At 29.7% G+C, this 18,144-nt stretch overlaps 1 protein-coding gene across 1 annotated transcript; it reads right to left on the bottom strand.

Moving 5' to 3' along the window:
- Positions 1 to 230: 230 nt before the first annotated feature.
- LOC113400494 (lysozyme-like) lies at positions 231 to 12,356 on the bottom strand. The gene is made up of 4 exons (XM_026640073.2): positions 12,097 to 12,356; positions 3,514 to 3,687; positions 2,529 to 2,602; positions 231 to 455 (listed from the first exon to the last, which is right to left on the bottom strand). The coding sequence occupies exons 1-4, from the start codon at positions 12,161 to 12,163 to the stop codon at positions 309 to 311; spliced, it is 462 nt and encodes a 153-aa protein (XP_026495858.1). The 5' UTR covers positions 12,164 to 12,356; the 3' UTR covers positions 231 to 308.
- Between the last annotated feature and the right edge of the window lie 5,788 nt (positions 12,357 to 18,144).

Here is an 18,144-nt window from a genome sequence, read left to right as displayed (position 1 = left end):
TTGATCTTATTTATAACTGACTACTTAACTTACAATGCTAATTAACTTTAACACTGAGAAACAGTACACTACACATAATATCTAAGTAATTGTTATGAAGTCCATAGATGTATTTGTTAAGTGATACTTTTAATTTAAAGAACTTTTAAATTCATAGAAATCTCTAGTATTTCATTTTGTTTACGTATTATTGACATCAGTTAACATTGCGATATTGGGTTAAAAATAAAGACAATTTATTAATATTTATTCATAAATAATTAAAGATTTATTGAGCAAAAGATATTTTTAAAGCTAAATAGAGTTTCTCAGCCCTGCGCTGAGGCTACAGCGGCCACGCATTGGTTGAAAACATTGACGTACTGGAAAGGTAGTTCACCGGTACACCCGTAACCTCCTAACTTGTGGATGGCCATATAATCGTAGCAATTCACGACACCATCACCGTTACAGTCCTGCAAATAAAAATTAAATTAACAGAAGCTTATACTTTCATACGTCTTCCTGAATCATTTCAGCCACGGTGACTATTTCTAAGGAGTCTAGCCTAGGTTTAGTCTAGTTCTTAAACTTGTGTAGATACAGTCGATATTTCTTCACTTATATGGTTAAATGCGAAGGCAATTCAAAATAATAGAATGTCAGGTGCATTGGAAACTAACTGTTACCCGCAGCCATATCTTGGTAGTATAGCTTTTAGCAAGCCCGTCTGTGTAGTTACCCCCCACTCATAGGATATGCTACCGGCAAACTGTAGTACTCAGTATTGGTGTTTTCCAGTTTGAAGGGTGAGTCAACCATTGTAACTACATAAGGGACCTAAAATCTATGTTGCAAAGGTTGGTGACGCATTGGCGATGTTAGGAATGGTAAATACTTCTAACAGCGCCATTGTCTATGGGTGGTGGTGACCACATACCATCAGGTGGCCCATTTGCTCGTTTGCCTACATATACTAAAACACCTAATTGCACGTTGCTATTGAGATTATATTTATTAAAATACTCGATAACCTTTAATTTATTTACTGTCGTGATTCCCTCTGATTAACGATGCGACACTAACGGAGGCTAATGGCACAAGACCAACCTGTCCGAAGCACGATGGTCTTACACTACCAACGTCCTAACTAAGGGTTGAAATTTTCTTTGTGCTGGCCCTGATTAAAGCTAGGATCTCGTGATCTGCAATCCTTTAAACTTATCACAAGATCAACAATGCAGTTCCAACGTTTGTTATAAATAAAAGGAAAATAACTTTAAAATTAAGAATACTCTTTTATATAAAAACTTCAAATCGGTCTATTTGTTTTTATTAAAGTGTCATTTTAAGATACAATAAAACGCTCAATGATATATTTAATATACTAGTTTTATGACATCATGGCCAAATCGTTCGACTGTGATAATGATAAAGGATTATGTAAATTAGGTTCTCAACACGGAACAAAAACGCAAAGTAGATATTAAAAACTAAAAAAGAACCTAGCTGATTTATTTCAGAGGTTAAATATATAGATCCAACCATTTTGATTGTGATGCTGCTTGTTTAAATATTTTACCAAAGGCACTAATATGTTTAATTTTTTTTTATGTCATAGGTGGCAAACGTCCAGGAGGCTCATCTGATGGAAATTGACTAGTTACAATTTTTTTGTTAGATTATAAAATAATTAAAAATAAACCACACATCATGAATGCTCCGCCAACCTTGGGAACTAGGATGTTATGTCCCTTGTTCCTGTAGTTACACTGGGTCACTCTTTCTTCGAACTGGTAGGTAAGCTCTACCACCAAGGAAGAGAAAATCTGCCTGTTGTGGATGAAAATCATGTGGATTCATCAACCCGTATTAAAGCAACGTGATGGAATAAGCTCTAAGCCCTCTTCTCAAAAGGTGTGGAGGCATTAGCCCAGTAGTGGAACATTTACAAGATACTTTTAAAAATAATTATATTTTAAATTACGATAAAAATTATTTTATTCATAAACTTAAATATCTAAATACCAGTGTTATACGAATCTATTAATTTGGTTTAACTAGTTCATATTATCATAAGTAATCTATTTATAAAGGCAATAAATCGTTTGATTGTTTATGTTTGAATTGGCGAGTGACACTGATGATGTCATGTCATGCGTCTTTATGCAAATTTCAATGACGGTACGATATCCAACAAATGTATCTCAATGCTAATTCCCGCCTACGATTATTATCACGGATGTTTCATTTAAAACTACCTGCCCCTCCCAGTTTCATCTGAATAGACTAAGGTTTATATAAAACATATAATATATTAAAAGAAAAATATACGAAGAGAAAAAATCATGTATTTTTCGAGACTTCGATGGCGTACGCACCTCACCAGTTTCATCACAATCGGATGAATAATTTTGCAACGTATAGAGGCCAAACGTTCAAACCTTATTTTTTTTATTAGGTAAACGGATAAAAGTCATGGTGTATCCGATTAAGATCGAATATTCATGAATCGAATAATATGTTCTAGTTGTTGAGAAATACATTACCTGACCGAATTTCCTCATGTAATTTTGAACGGCCTCAGCGGCACAACGGGGGTCGTTTGTGCAGTCTGAATAAGCTGGAAATTAATTTATTTAAATTTTAGATTTATTTTATATATATTTTAGTTTCTTCTGACGTTATTTATATTAGTGCTTAATTAATTCTGTTCATATGACTAACATACTTGCTATCTTTTTCCTACACAAGAGAGATGGCAATATTTGTAGACCTATCAAATTTGTTCACAGAGTGGTGTACAAAAGCATTGCCGATATTATCTATCTATTAAAAAAAACAAAGATGGAAAGATACAAAACATAAAGATTCACGATGAAAAACCATGAAGATTTCATATGCCTTTTGCAAAACCACCTGCAATTAAATGATAACTAGATAACTAAATAATGATTTAAAGTACTTTTTAAAACAATGTAAAGCTGCATTTTTATTTCTTTATTAGTTATTCAGAGCCTTAAAACCTTGGAATGTGTTCATGGTCAAAGCTTACTCATATTACGGATGAATCGATTCTGAGAATTTAACCCTGAAATGGGTTACGTATGAGGTTGAATATATTTTTTTAAACTCACTTGACTTTTTTTATGAAGTAAGATGAAAAATAAACATCCTTATTTTAGCCCAGATCTTGATACGGGGATTTCAAAAGAGGTGTTACTTAGTAACTTATTTTTTATTTTAATTTAAAACTGCAGGAAATATGCCCAATTAACTGATGAGCTAAATGTCTATAGGAAGTACATACACATATTTCACAGTATATGAGTTGGATCTAAACGAACTTAAGATTTGATTACAGTATTATATATTATTATTATTACAGAAACAATCCAGTCAAGTGTCTAGTGTGATGATTATGTAAAAACAAAAGGTAATAATATTGCAATGCTTATTCATGACTATTTAAACTTAAATCTTATAAAATGGGTTCATTATAATTATTTTTATTTATTTTTCAAATAAACTTACCCGTAGGGGAGTCGGGTGCAGTTCCTGGGAGTACTGGTTTTCCAGCGTCGGCCCAGTAGGCCCAGGTGATACGGAAGAGACCACAAGCATTACCTTCACACAGCTGTCCTTGCTTGCAACCTGATACAGCTTGGCAAATACATCCTAGACATACTTCTGTGACTGGTTTCAGACCTGGAATAGTAACATGTTGAAATGTAAATTAAAATAAAAAAAAGTGGGATGTAATTTAAATTGCTAATAATATATATATATATATATATTTTAAGTTATTTTTAAATTCAGCGCACTATGGACGACTTGGACGTCTGTACTGTAGTAATATGCCTATAAATAGACATGCGTTTGTAAACAATCATAAAATATAGCAAAAGTGTGTGACGGTCGAAGTTTCAAGTCTATTTCGGCATAGCTCTTATTTGTCAAAGTTAGAGCGAAGCTGAAACTAGAGAGAGATAAGTAACATCCTTCCAAAAACATTTTCCGTAAACTTAACTTTTACCTTAAAATAAAAATTGTGATATTCCTACGTGACATTTTCAATCGGCCATATTGGCGTAACTAAAAGCCATTAAACTAAGAATTTCATTGAATTGTAATTGTGAATTAGCACTTTTCAGAATAAAAAAATAACATTACTTTCTTTCTTAATAGTTCTTTTGTTTTAACAAAGATACTCAATAATTTAATAGTATAAGAATATAAACGTCAATATCAATATTTTTTATTATGTTAAACAAAGCTTACGTGAAATTATTTATGTTAATACTTTAAACCACAATTTATCAAATGTAATGTATTGTGAAGGGTCAAGGCACTTGTTACCTTGTATGTACATGACCATGTACGATAAATGCGTAAATACAATATCTATATACATAATAATATAAAAACCCGGACTGTCTGGCTAACGACGCATAGCGTTAACTATACGCTTGGAAATAGAGAATTTCGGATTAGTGCACTAAAAAGGGATTTTAGAGAATCATGATTTTAGGTGTGCTGCCATTTTCTACGTAACCTTATAGACTTGTTAAATATTGTATTAATTATAAAACACTTAGGTTAATTAATGTTTATTATAAGAAAAACAAGTCGCGCTAAGAACTTGATATCTTAAATTAATTAATGTTTTTGGACTATTTTGTTGATTTTGAATGCTGGCTATTTTTTGTGACTTCTAATTCCAACATTTTGTGTCCTTTATGATTATAATCAATAGATAGTTTTAACCTTTTTAAAATATCAAGATCATTCCATTTGACGTCGTTTACTTTTGTTATTATTTTTTTTGATTTGTTGATGCTTTTCTTTGATTGAAGCTGAATTATGAAGGTAAATTATGTACATGAAAGTTCAGCACATGCCCGGATTTGAATCCGCAGTCTTCGGTTAAGATGCACGTGTTATTTTAGTGATTACGACTCTACGGTTTACACGTATGTACAAATCATTGGTTATTTATTATTTTATGTGTTACATATTCATTAATTCCGTTAATAATTCATAATTTATGACTTAGGAAACAATAATGTTATTTATTGTAATATTTTCGAATGATTACGTATTTTTCGAACGTTTAAATGTTTTATAGTTTAAGCAACATAAGCAATGTTAAAAAGTTTTAACATTACTATTGTAAAAGTTATCCTTGCATTATCGACTTTTCAATGAATACATATAAAATGAAAACGATATAAAAAAAAAGAAGTTTTTAATTCAAATTTAGATATTTTTCAAATATTTCATAGTTATATCATAGTTAATAAGTTTTGTTTTTTTTTTCTATATCTATTGTTATTAAGCCTATAAACAGATCCGGCTAATGTATTGTTCATTCTATTACATATCTGATTGCTATTTAATCTGTGACCTTTTATTAGTTCTTAATTAAATAATAACAACGTTTATGGAAATATTATTATGCGATTTACTAAGTATAGCTAAATGCATCTAATAGAGGAAAATACTTGTATAATAGACGTGCGAATGAGGAATGCGTTAAGAATATTTTGCTATGGCAACACAATGATATGATCATTTTTTTTTTACGTTTTTATTTATGTTTATAGTAGAGTGTGTAAGGCGGAAATTGATTTTTGTCATTTTTTAAATAATCAAATACCTTATTGTGTGTACATGTTGCGTAAAAAGCCACACTTGTGATGGACTATCTATAAGGTTTAGACGGCTCTGCCCCCTTGGGTCTTAGCATGATATTAGTAAGTTTAACCATTCTCAAGATTTGGGCTATGAAATTAATGTTCGATTGGAAGTAAAATAAGAATATATTTTTCTTAAATTATCTAGAACTTGATAATAAAACTATACTATACATGTCGTTAAATAATATAGAATCAAGCTTTGCTCTATTTAGATGGAGACGGTATAATATGTGTATGTTATCTTTCAATTATGAGCGATAAAACTTGGTTAGATTTTAAGTAGGTACGCTTTCTGTTCAAAAACGCAAAATTATTTCAATAGCACTTCCAAAAAGAATATAAAAATATGAAACTTTCGATTATTAAAAGTTTTAGGGAGTAAAGTGGCGGCAATCCTTTTTAGTACACTTTGTAGGACTAAAACTGCGCCTTAAACAACAGTATATAAGCGCCTTTACGCGTTCCAGTGTAACTACACTGGTTCACTCCACCTTTAAACCGGAATAAGCAATGAATATTTTTGAAAGACGATATAAAAACTAATAAGCTGGACTTATTAAAATTGCTACATAGATAGATTATAAATCCTATTAGTTTTTCTAAAACATTATTCACTAAATAATACGAGTGATGCTTGAATTGTTTAAACAATAATTTTTTTTCGGTATTGCAACATCCGGTTGTTACGATTATTTATTTTAATGAGTTTTTTCTTGCGTTAAATTTGTGTATAGAATTAGGTGATTCATAACTGACCGAAAATGAATGCTTTTGTTTTAGTTTTCCGGACTTCGACATGAATCTTTTTATATTTTATGACTAAGTGTTACATATTCATATATTTCGTTAATAATTCATAATTTATGACTTAGGAAACAATAATGTAATATATATGTAGAATTTATTGTAATATTTTCGAATGATTACGTATTTTTCGTACGTTTAAATGTTTTATAGTTTAAGCAACATAAGCAATGTTAAAAAGTTTTTAAATATATCATTTAAAATATTTACGCAGACTGGCAAATGGCAACTGGTAAGTGGTAACCAGTGCCCATAGAAATTGGCAAAGTATGAAATACTATATGAAACATCCTTTCAACGCCAATGCGTTACCAACTTCCGGAACTAAAATGTTATGTCCCTTGTGTACTTAAACTGCCTCACTCATCCTCAAGCCGGAACACAACGATACTAAGTATTGCTATTTCGCGATAAAAATAGCATAGAGACATTTCTTAGATACTCGATATTATAATGTATATACTACATACACTACGATATCTATTACTTATAGCCACAAAGATAAATTATATCTTCATAATAATAAAAAATAGCCTTAGTTATATCTTTAATTCGATAGTATCTCATAATAGATATATACAAGAAAATTGTTTTGCTTATAATAAATGAAAATACTGCACAAGCGAAACTGACAGTTGATCAAATAATTAATAATATAAGATGACGACTTTGTGAAAAAATTATAATACAATATGACAGTTACGTTATAGCGATGCGAATATGACGATCGCCTGTTTAAGTTCCCTGCTGCCATTCATATTTTTTCTGTGATCTTGACCACAAGAACAACTTTTTTGCATGTGCACGTGTACGCAGTCGTGGGCCCAGCTAGTCTATTTATATGAAGATTCACTACAGATATTCTCAAAGGTAGAGAAGTGTATGGGCAAAAACCGGTACTCTATCTATTCCTTCATTCTCATAATCAAATGAATCAGATATTCGATACGATCGGAGAGAATTCACAGGAGGATGCCACGTTATGCCATCCTAGGCGTTGGTATAAGTGACAATTCTATCGGACTATGACGGATAGAGCGAGGTAAAAGAAACTGAAAAATTGCACAACAATACAGTACAGTATATTAGTCTTTCAGATTCATCGCTGTTGTCGAAATTCGATCATCAGGTGACCATGCAATAACTTTATAATTACTTGATTACAGTTAATTTAATACATACAGAGCATTTTCTATGTCAATGGTTGAGCCGGACGTAGCTCAGTAAGTGTTATTAACACAGCACTACTCTACTTACACACATAAAGCAATGACTATGGATTGAGACTGAGAATCATTTCAATTAAATATAATACTACACAGTGATAATATTTATAAAACCTGTATCATTAGTATAAAGTTGCTAAGGAACTTAACTACTAAAATTATACAGGCCAAATACTTGCTATTATTTTTAGTTTAACACTAAAAGAAAGAAATGGCAATACTTTTAATATTTTAGTCAAATCAGTTTAAAGATTGTGTACAACAAAATCGTCACCATTTTGTTAGCAATTTTTATTATTTGATATTTTGATGTTTCTTTATCGAACAAAAGAAACAAAAATATAGACTAAACAGAAATAAACATTTAACAGAATAGATAGTAATCAATAAAAAATTGTTTAAATGTTTATTAAATATAAATAATATTAATTAAATATAAATAACGAATTCAAGATTAAAGATTATTATTATTTAATTTAAGATTAGCTTAATTTAAAAAAAAAAATTAAATTGACTCAATATTATCTTTATAAATCCTTTAAGTTATCTTCAATATTATTTTCATTCGTATGACCAGTTTTATACTAATATATCACATTATTAAGAATTAAAATTTTCATATAGTTTAGAACTTAGGAACAGATCATTGGTCCTGTCAAACACGTTGAGTATAAAAGTTTATTTTTATGAGAATAATTTTAAAAATACAACTTACTTTCAACTAACCAACAATTGATGTAATCGTTAATTCTGTACTAATAAATGACGTTTTTATTTGTAGATAGGTACGGTACTCCTGTAAAAATAAACTACTTATCCAGTTTACATCAATCGTTTCGAAGGTTTTAGTATGATATGTAAAGAGTTTTATTATATGTATAGGTAGGTAAGTAGTTGCGTTGCAATTTAACCCGCGTTAAATTTAGATTATTTACGTGTAAAGCGTGAATTCCTTGTTGTTTATTATATGAGAATTAAAATAATAAATTAAAATTAAAATAAATAAATATGAAATTATTTGTGCAAATATGGAATGAATAGAAAAATATAGGTTAAAAAAAACTTCGTAAACTATGCAATTTACTTGAAGTATTCACATAAGTAATATACAATTCGATCACTCGCTATTTACGGTCTTTGTACGTGGGATATATTATTAGCAATGTCCGTACCTTGTCGCACTGTACAGAACCTAAATATGTCGTCAGACGAGTGCCGTGTAGAACCGGACCGATCGGCACGCGGATCCAGCGGATGTCATTACCATGTTAAATATTCAAAGAACTGTATACTATTCAAGTTTAAGCTCTGGCAATTATAAATGACAAGTTATAGATAATGTAGTTTACATACGACAACACACTCGATGTAATAATGTAAACGTTATTATGTATCTACAATTTATTAGTAAATAAATGTTGTCCAATAGTTTGTATGTTAATATTATTGATGCCAGTGTTATTTAATTTAGTTCTTGTGCACGTTAATAAATAAAAAAAAAGTATGATAATCGTTTAAAAACGGGAGTTAAAAGTATGAACAAAATTAGTGTATTCACTATCAGATATTTATTCAGTTTAAACGTAACAGTTTTATAGTACATAAAGTTCTTATAGTATCTAAATATATATTAGAATCCTCGTCGTGGGAAGGCATAGCATTTGTTGTTTTTTTAACACCAAAATTCAACTTTTGTTTGATAATAATGCTTGTTTTTTTATCTGACATACATTTCGACATTTAACATTACCATGGCAAAGCAAACATAAAATTTAGCCCAGCTTACATAACCATACTAATAGCGGACAACAGAATGACCTCTACTCGAGTTAAGTCAAAACGAATATCTAATTCGCATTTAATATTAACCGACATCGCTGATATTTTTTCTACATGTCAACTGGTAGTATTATATATTTTAATGACTTATTACTTCTTTCGACTATAACGAGGAGTTATTTTTAATTTGTATCTATTTATATTGAACTATGTGTAAATCCAAAATATTTATTAAAGGTAATTATTTTTACTAAATTACAATAGAAATAAATTATCAAAGTAATGTCAAGTTATATTAGATACAAGCTGAACCCACAGCTTCGTCCGGTTAGAATTCAGTTTATGACGAAAATGCTTCAGGAACATGCATTCAACCCTTTATCCCCAACATAACTCCCTCAAGGGTTCAAGTTTTCTTCGCACCAAATATCATCAAATTCGGTTTAGTAGTTTAAATGTATAACAGACGGACAGATAAACACTTTACTTTCGTATTTATATATGTATTATTAGTACAGATAACAGGCGATTTTACAGAAATGAATTTTATATCATTAGTATCAACATTTTAAAAAATACTGAATGTACATTTCTAGGAGAATACGAACAAGCAAGGCCCTCTTTCTTCAAATAAACGCTAAGTTAAATAATTATGCAAAACGTCAAAGCACACGGAAATATAATTTTTTAAAAGACGTCAGATACACCTATTGTTGTTAAATAATTGGCTTTTCAGAAATCATGATAATAAGTTTTTTCAATCATGATTTTGCAACTAGCTTATCGTAATTAATAATGTAATTGTTTTATAAAACGATAATTAATCATATTAACTGCATAAGAATCTGTTCTTTGAAAAAAAATACACAAAAGAATTACCAGTGCCGCAATTTAGCATAAATAGCAAATTCTATCATTTTTTAAAATGTTTTTTAGAAATCTATGCCAACGAACTTTAAAAGCTTTATTTTAAGCAAAAAAAACTATGACCTCCTTTTAAAATAAATCCTTAAAATTATACGTCTTTCTATCTATATAAATATATATATATTTATGGTAGAATTTTTACAATCAATAAGAAAGTGTAATACTCCCATGTTGAGTAAACGTATTTATGTCCAACTAACTTTAAAAACGATGCTCTGAGTCTCCATTTAGTAATCAGCTATACATACATAGTATATGGAAAGATAAACCCTGTAATATTACAGAGTAATATTACAGTACAGATAGTTACGATTTATAACATCTTGTCTATGATATTGTTCGTCGGGGTTAGGCAGTATTGATGCGTTCAATGCTAATGAGCAACCTGAGCGGCGGGACTGTTTTTGATGATTTTTTTTTGCAAGTTAAGTAACTCTCTGGATGATTGATTGGTGGCGCTGGCGCTGTATGTTAGAAACTAAATAAAATTCTTATGTCATCTAGTAAATTGTATGTATCTTGCGATTCTGTGTAAAGATAATTTTATTCTCTAAGACTTGTTCACATTATACATTATATGAATGTTTTGTGTAAAAAAACCGACGGGAAAATTAATTAAACGTACAAGATAATTTTAAAATAATTGATCTATTATGAAAATTGCTGCAATATTCAAATTATGTTATTTTCTTATAATTAGATAATTTAATCGATTAACATAAATATCAGGACTTATCTACACTACTTGTGATCATGTCTGTATATTTGGAAAAGGGGGAACAAACTTTTAATAAATCATATTTATGAATGGATACTAAAGCATTGTATGAATTTTACCTCTAAGAAGTCAGGGCGGGGAGCTAGTTATAAATCTGAAACTCAATCTGAGATCCAATATATATCTAAGTTTTTATTTAATCTCCGAAGATTAATCCGACGAAGTCACGGAAAGTCCTTATGTCCAATAAACGTTTTCTAAGTAAAGTATGAAGGAGATAAAACAATTTATGTGGGAAGTTAAGTAATCAGTAGTCTTCGATTGATTAATGTTCTTTAACGTTTAATTGCCCTCTTTGTTACGGTTTAATTTGATAGCAAAGTTAAAAGTAGATGAAATAATATTTAATATATAAATTGCAATAATTATCCGTTCTTGAGAATATTTTTGTATGTACTGTAAAACTCAACATTACTTAAGTTTGTTAGTATTAATATATTATCATGATTTATATTTATTTTAACTATGTTATTTATTTTTAATACATGCATTTAATACATACAATTTCATTAAAATTAAATTATTTAAATTGATTCATAAAAATTAAAGTTCTATATAGGTAATATTCATTTGATAATTTAACACGACGTTTGATTATATAATGATATAAAATTCAATGAAAGTAATTATTAATGATGTGATTTATTGAGATTTCAAGACTAAATAAAATTAAAAACACAACAATATTACATTTACCAAAATAGGATACGAAAGTTCAAATTTTGATACTGGCCATATTAGATCGAGTATCTAATTTTTTATTTAATTGTTTAGGTTGAAGAGATGAAAAATAGGTTTAGAATAAAATAAAATATATTTATTTGATTTTGTTGTGCGATTATTCAAATTGTTTAAATGATCACTTATGTCAACACCATAAAAATTATAAAAATATCTTACTTACCAATATCAGCCATAACAACTCCAGCCAGCATTAATATGGCACTAAATTTAATCACGGCTGACGTCATAGTGACAGTAGTATAAAAAATAATAAATAAGAAAAACTTAAATTTTAGCGTCGTATGTGCACGCGCATCTGCTCTCGACTGGCATTGATCGTGGCCTTAAACCTTCTTATATGGTCGGATGTTGAGTCAGTGGAATCCATAAAAATAATATTACACTATTTTTGTTTTATTTTTTATTTATCATCTTGAAATGTTAACAACAAGGCGTCGTACATTAATGGGATTACAAAAACGAACTTGTATGCTTAATCGTGTGGATGTTGGATACGAAGACAGGATACAGTACATTCTTTTATATATATGTACATTGTACATATTTATATCTCGTGCATGCTTGTCTACGGGTAAATTAAACTACTTTTACGAACATAATCGTAACTGAGGGCCAATTCGACTTATCTAAATCCGTTGTGATACAATCCAACTTCGACAGAATCGCAATTTGATGTTTGTGTTAGTAGAATATCTGCTGCTACTAGAGTATCTATGGCTGCACAGAAATTGGCTTATTCACCATTCAACCTAACGCAAAGAATCTTTTTTTGGTGAAAGAGTAACAAACGATTGGGTGAAAACTTTGGGTAAATTACTTAGACGAGTTCGTATAGGTCCGCCGCTCTTTTCCTCATCTTATTTTTGTAAAGAAAGGAGAGAAACATATAAACTTAAATTGAATAAAAGTAAATTTGGACGTGTTTGCCGCACCTCGGCTATATACGTATCACTAATGTAAAGACTATTTTATTTATTGTCGTAAACAAGTATTGCTATTGCAGTCCAGTGGTCGAAATTAGATCATAATTATTATTGATGATATGATAAGTGAATTTGAAAATTTCGTAAATTTATTTGTTACTCTTAAATGCCGTTTTTTTTATTAGCTTTGAAATAATAGAAAATCAGTTAAAAATCAGGTGAGGAAGAGGTAGCGAACTGTTGTTACCTATTTATACGAAGATATTTTGTGACTTCCATGATACACATACAGATGTGTTGTACAAACATACAGACCGTCTAATTGAAGAGAATATCAATATAGATCTGTTATCAACGCCTGTACCCTTCACCGAAGTCGTATTATTAAACCTTTAATTAAGATTAGATGAGATCATTATGTTACTAATTTATGGTGTATCGAAATTTTCAGAAGATTTCTTTTTGTGGACACAAGAAATAAAATCCAAAACGTTTTAAGTTTTTTATGTAGAAGATAATTTTATCTTAGCTTGGTTTTTTATCTTTTGTCCTTTCGTATCTAATTAAAGCGATACATATTATAAAGATATAAAAACTCAGATGCATAAATTGAAGGGTTCATTTTTCAAATGGTATAATGCTTCACATAAATAATATGAAATTAATTTGTATTTAACGTAGATAAATTTGAGTTGATTTAAATTTATTTAATTATAATTTTACTCTAAAATTTTAACCTAGCCCAACCACTACATTGAAATTCTGAATGTAATATTTATGTAATTTGTTTAATAATATACATTTCATACTAATTATTTGAAAAACATAAAACGTCCTCTTATCGCTTCTACTGGTGACAGGAATGTTTCGTTGAATGGCGATGCGACGGGGAAATGCTGCTAGGATTTCTACCACCATACCCGTCATGATCTGTAAAGCTATTTTTATTTCTTATGTAAATTATATTATAAAATCAAATTAATGCTAAGGCGATCGTGATATTTTTTATACTGATAATAGAACACCACCACGACGCTTCGTGTTCGTGGTGTGCAAAAGATAAAAGTCCTTGAAAGTAAACATGGAAATACCTAGTTTGTGAAGTAAGGTTCTACATGTGACATAAATTTACTTTAAAAAATAGTCATGTTAGTCATCATTACATTCATACATAACTGAAATCCCGTCTTATATAACATTAAATCTCCGAATATAAAATTATTCTTTAAAAATCGTAGAATTCAAATCCGGGAAAATGGTTTTCTCGGAATGCTTCCTCAATTTGCTACTGCACCTTGAAATAACGAATACGAGTATAAAGACAAAATTTACTTCGTAGAAATAATTATAATTTGAATTGTGTGAAAAGTGTATAAATATTTAGACTTAAAATTTGGGAGTTCTCAACCGAACGTTAACGTTACCTAGAGAGCTGTAGCTCTTAAATGGCAATATTGACTGATAAATAATATTGTGATTATGCCGACGCTATATAATTTCATTAAGAATCTAGCTCTAGGTAAGTATTACTAATACACAAAAAACCGGACCAAAATTTGTTTAAATAGTGACATCATAAAATCTTTAAGAAATGTATATCACCGTGAAATACTCTCGCCACAGTCGTTACTTCTGTTTTGTTGTTGTCAGACACGGAGACTCTAGTTTTATCAACTAAAGATACTTAAACAATTGATTTTTGTTCCACAAAAGGCCTCCGATGGAAACGTTGAGTATACATATATGTACGTGTGGAAAGGTAAACTCTTTCGGCTTACACGGTTATTTTTGTCAAAGGAATTAAGATATCAGTCTGTATATAGTATCGACTTTCTTGCCCTCAGTGAATAAATTAGCAGAGGTGATGGTAAACGATGGAGCTGATGGACAGACACTAATTCTCCGGCAGCCAGAGGGGCTTTGATGTTGGTATACAAACTGATTGGCTCAAGCTTTAGTGGAAAATTCTGAAGTGTTCAATACAAGTCTTTAATTTCAAATTTTATATTTATTTAGTTGTTCATTAGAGTCTTAGACTTTACACAATGTAAAATCATTTTTAATTGATAATTAAAAATCAGTGACAGGAGAGCTGGTTCATTGGAATTACGATTAAACGTTGAAATCCTGTTACCATTACCTACTGTCACTGTTCAGTAGAACAGTCATACTTATATGAAAAGTCGGGTACGACTTTTCATGTATTTTAAAAGCTTTAAAATACGTGAAAAGAAATTTTATTTACTCATAAATTATAAGATATCTGTTCCGTTTTCGAACGGGTAGGTATATCTAATAAGGATCTACAAACATATTTTATATTGACGGACAAACTTACAAAGAAAATATGTTGGTTTTTTCTCGTAGAAAACCTCAACAAATTTTTATCATTATCAATTGAATATTATAGGAAACCATTGAAAACACTCATTTTTATTTATTCAGAAGAAGATAGTGCAAGAATCAGATAATTATTTCTAGAAACTTATTGCTTTCAATCTTGACTCAATTTAAAATAATTTTATTAAATATATAGACCGATAATTTACACGGTTATTGTAAATATTGTTCCATTTAATATCAATAAATATATGACGCACTACTGAATGTCAGCATTAGACTGTACTGAATCATGTCTTGTTCAAGGTGTAGGAAATGACATTTAGAAAACAATGCAACTAAATCATACGTACAATTTTATATATCCGTTTTGTTATGTTTTTGTTGTTTAAAAATAAAAACTATATTACAGGTTAGTTCTGCATCGTATTTTTTTTTATTACCTATTTATTTATTGATGGCATATGATGTTATCGATTCCTGACAAGACGACTGTGCGTGGGCAAGGTCTCGAGTTCTTTCTGTTCTCTCATGGCAATTCCGACGTGACTGAAGAGTTCGGGGGCAAGAACTTTTGAACTCTGAGTTCAAAAGTTCTATAAAAGTTAATTAATATTGTGAATTTCTTGACACAGAAATCGATTGAAAAATATATTGGCCGGGCAGGGGGTACGAACTCTGATCTTATTATGTGCCGCTTTATAAGCAAGACACTAGACGAACAGAATACATTAATATGTAAAATAGCTGTGCCCCGCAGCTTCACCTGCGTAAAATCATATATATATGTTCCTATATATCGTATACCATATATCACAGATATTAAGATAATCCAATATACAATTATAACGTTTATTAATGGATTGAGCGTATTTCTTATATCCTTTTAACTCGAGTGTCGAGCCAAAATCATACTCGTAAAAATATGAATGCAAAATAGGCCCTAGTTGGGCTTCGCGTCGACTACACGAGGTACTACATGAGTACCTACTACCTACCAACTACTCACAAATAGTCTATCGATGTCAATATTGTGCTACATCAAATTATTCCATCTTACTAATATCTCAGACACTGTTTGCTTATTTGATACATTCCCGGTTTTTATTTTGAGAATAGAACGTTTTCTCTGACTTGGACAATTTTTTTTTTTTTTTCGGCCAATATAAAGCATACTTGTCGCAGGTATAAATATATTTTAAAACAATATAAATATTATTTAAAAATTCATGAAAGACAATGAAATAGTCCTTTCATCTAAGTTTGTGTAGATCTAGGTTAAGATTCATTAATAAAATAATAATATAACGGTATTTCTGTGTTTCTATATTAAAAAACATAAATTATGTAAAATAAATTTACTGACTTTAGATTAAACGGTACATATCAAAAGACGAATGTTGTTTAGCACAGGTCCACAAAAATAATAAAAAATATCGGTCTTTGACCCCATAAAATGACGAATACATTATTTAGAAGTATTATCTTGAAGTATATTTTTTAATAGTCGTCGAAATAATATAATAAAAAATTTATCGTCGAAGTTGACTTAAATGTAGCGTTTGGGTTGTAATTAATATTATTACCATTAAATCAAGTTATTTTATTTTTGTTTTTTAATTAATTTATGTTTCCCTAAAATTTGAATTAGTTTTTTAAATTAGCACTTGTCACCCGCGACTTCACTCGCGTTTTAGGGGTCGGTTGTCAGGTATGTTGTCTTTCTTGGAGTTCAAATTTGCTTCATACCAAATTTCATCAAAATTCGGTTCCGTGGAAGAGGAAGAGGCAGACAAACATACAGACACAGTTACCTTTGCATTTATAATATTTTTATTAATTCGTATATATATATAAGATGTACTCTGTATTTGTTTGTATATTCATAGATACCTGCGTTTCAGATAAACTAGGTATCTTTTAGTTTTGTCTATTTAAGTAAGTATATAACACCGAAGTAGAACCTATAAATATATATCTACCTTATGTGTATGATAGATTACATTAGTTTGCTCTTCAAATCAAGTTTTATAAAAATATTTTTAAATGACTGTTAGGATATTTTTCAAAATTATATCATTTTTATTCAAATATTATGAAGATATCCGTTAATAAAGTGCCCGTTTAAAGCAAACTATGTATATGATGGGTAAGGATAATGAAATCATTCATCAATCTTCTTTATATATTAATAGTGTTAGCCAATTTTTGTCCCAGTGATTAGACGATAGTTGCACATAAAAAAACGTTTATGGTCTCATTTTGAAGAGCTCCAGCCGTAGATGTGCAGAAAATTAAAGAGGATTCTTGATTGCAATTTATTTAATTGTACCGATTTAACAAAGAATTAATTTTAGAGAGCGGTAAAACGTTAGTGGCCGGTTAGAGAGCGGTGTTACGGCTGTATAAAAAATAAGAAGAACGTAAACAAAATTCAAGTAAATTTTTATCGATAAAGTCCAATGTTATTTGACATTATAAAATCATTCAAATAAGGTTTTATAATTTTGACGCCAAATAGAGTTGAATGACTTGTAGTTTACAACATAAAATTAAAACAAAACTAGCCGTAGGTTTTGTTCCTATAAAAACTTTTGAATTAACGCGAAGTTTAGCGGGATTGTTTAAAGTGAAAGATTTAAGGTCAAAAATTAGTCGGAAGGTTTCAATTGTTTTTATTGAAAATATTAAACTACATGTAAAGCTTTAGAAATGTAATATTCTACGGACAATAATCAGTTAGAAACTTACTATCGACTTAGATACTTTTTATCGATAAAATTACAGTAATAACCGTATATATACATTGAATTAAGATTAATAAACTTCAGCAAATGTATTTGTTTATTCTTTATGAATATTGCAGATTTTATATACAAATATATAATAAATGTTATTGTGTGTATCAACCTTACTTGGACGAACCATATAAACACTACTTGCAA

The sequence above is a fragment of the Vanessa tameamea genome, chromosome 17, assembly GCF_037043105.1.
Source record: "Vanessa tameamea isolate UH-Manoa-2023 chromosome 17, ilVanTame1 primary haplotype, whole genome shotgun sequence".
Lineage (NCBI taxonomy): Eukaryota > Metazoa > Arthropoda > Insecta > Lepidoptera > Nymphalidae > Vanessa > Vanessa tameamea.
The sequence above is the reverse complement of the archived record's forward strand: the minus strand, read 5'-3'. Positions and strand labels throughout refer to the sequence as shown.

Excerpts from the sequence above, each read along its gene's own strand:
- LOC113400494 (XM_026640073.2), bottom strand. The coding sequence starts at position 12,163 with ATGACGTCAGCCGTGATTAAATTTAGTGCCATATTAATGCTGGCTGGA. Across the intron at positions 2,603-3,513 it reads TGCACCCGACTCCCCTACGG|CTTATTCAGACTGCACAAAC; the intron begins GTAAGTTTATTT and ends ATTAATTTCCAG. Across the intron at positions 456-2,528 it reads ACATGAGGAAATTCGGTCAG|GACTGTAACGGTGATGGTGT; the intron begins GTAATGTATTTC and ends TTTTATTTGCAG.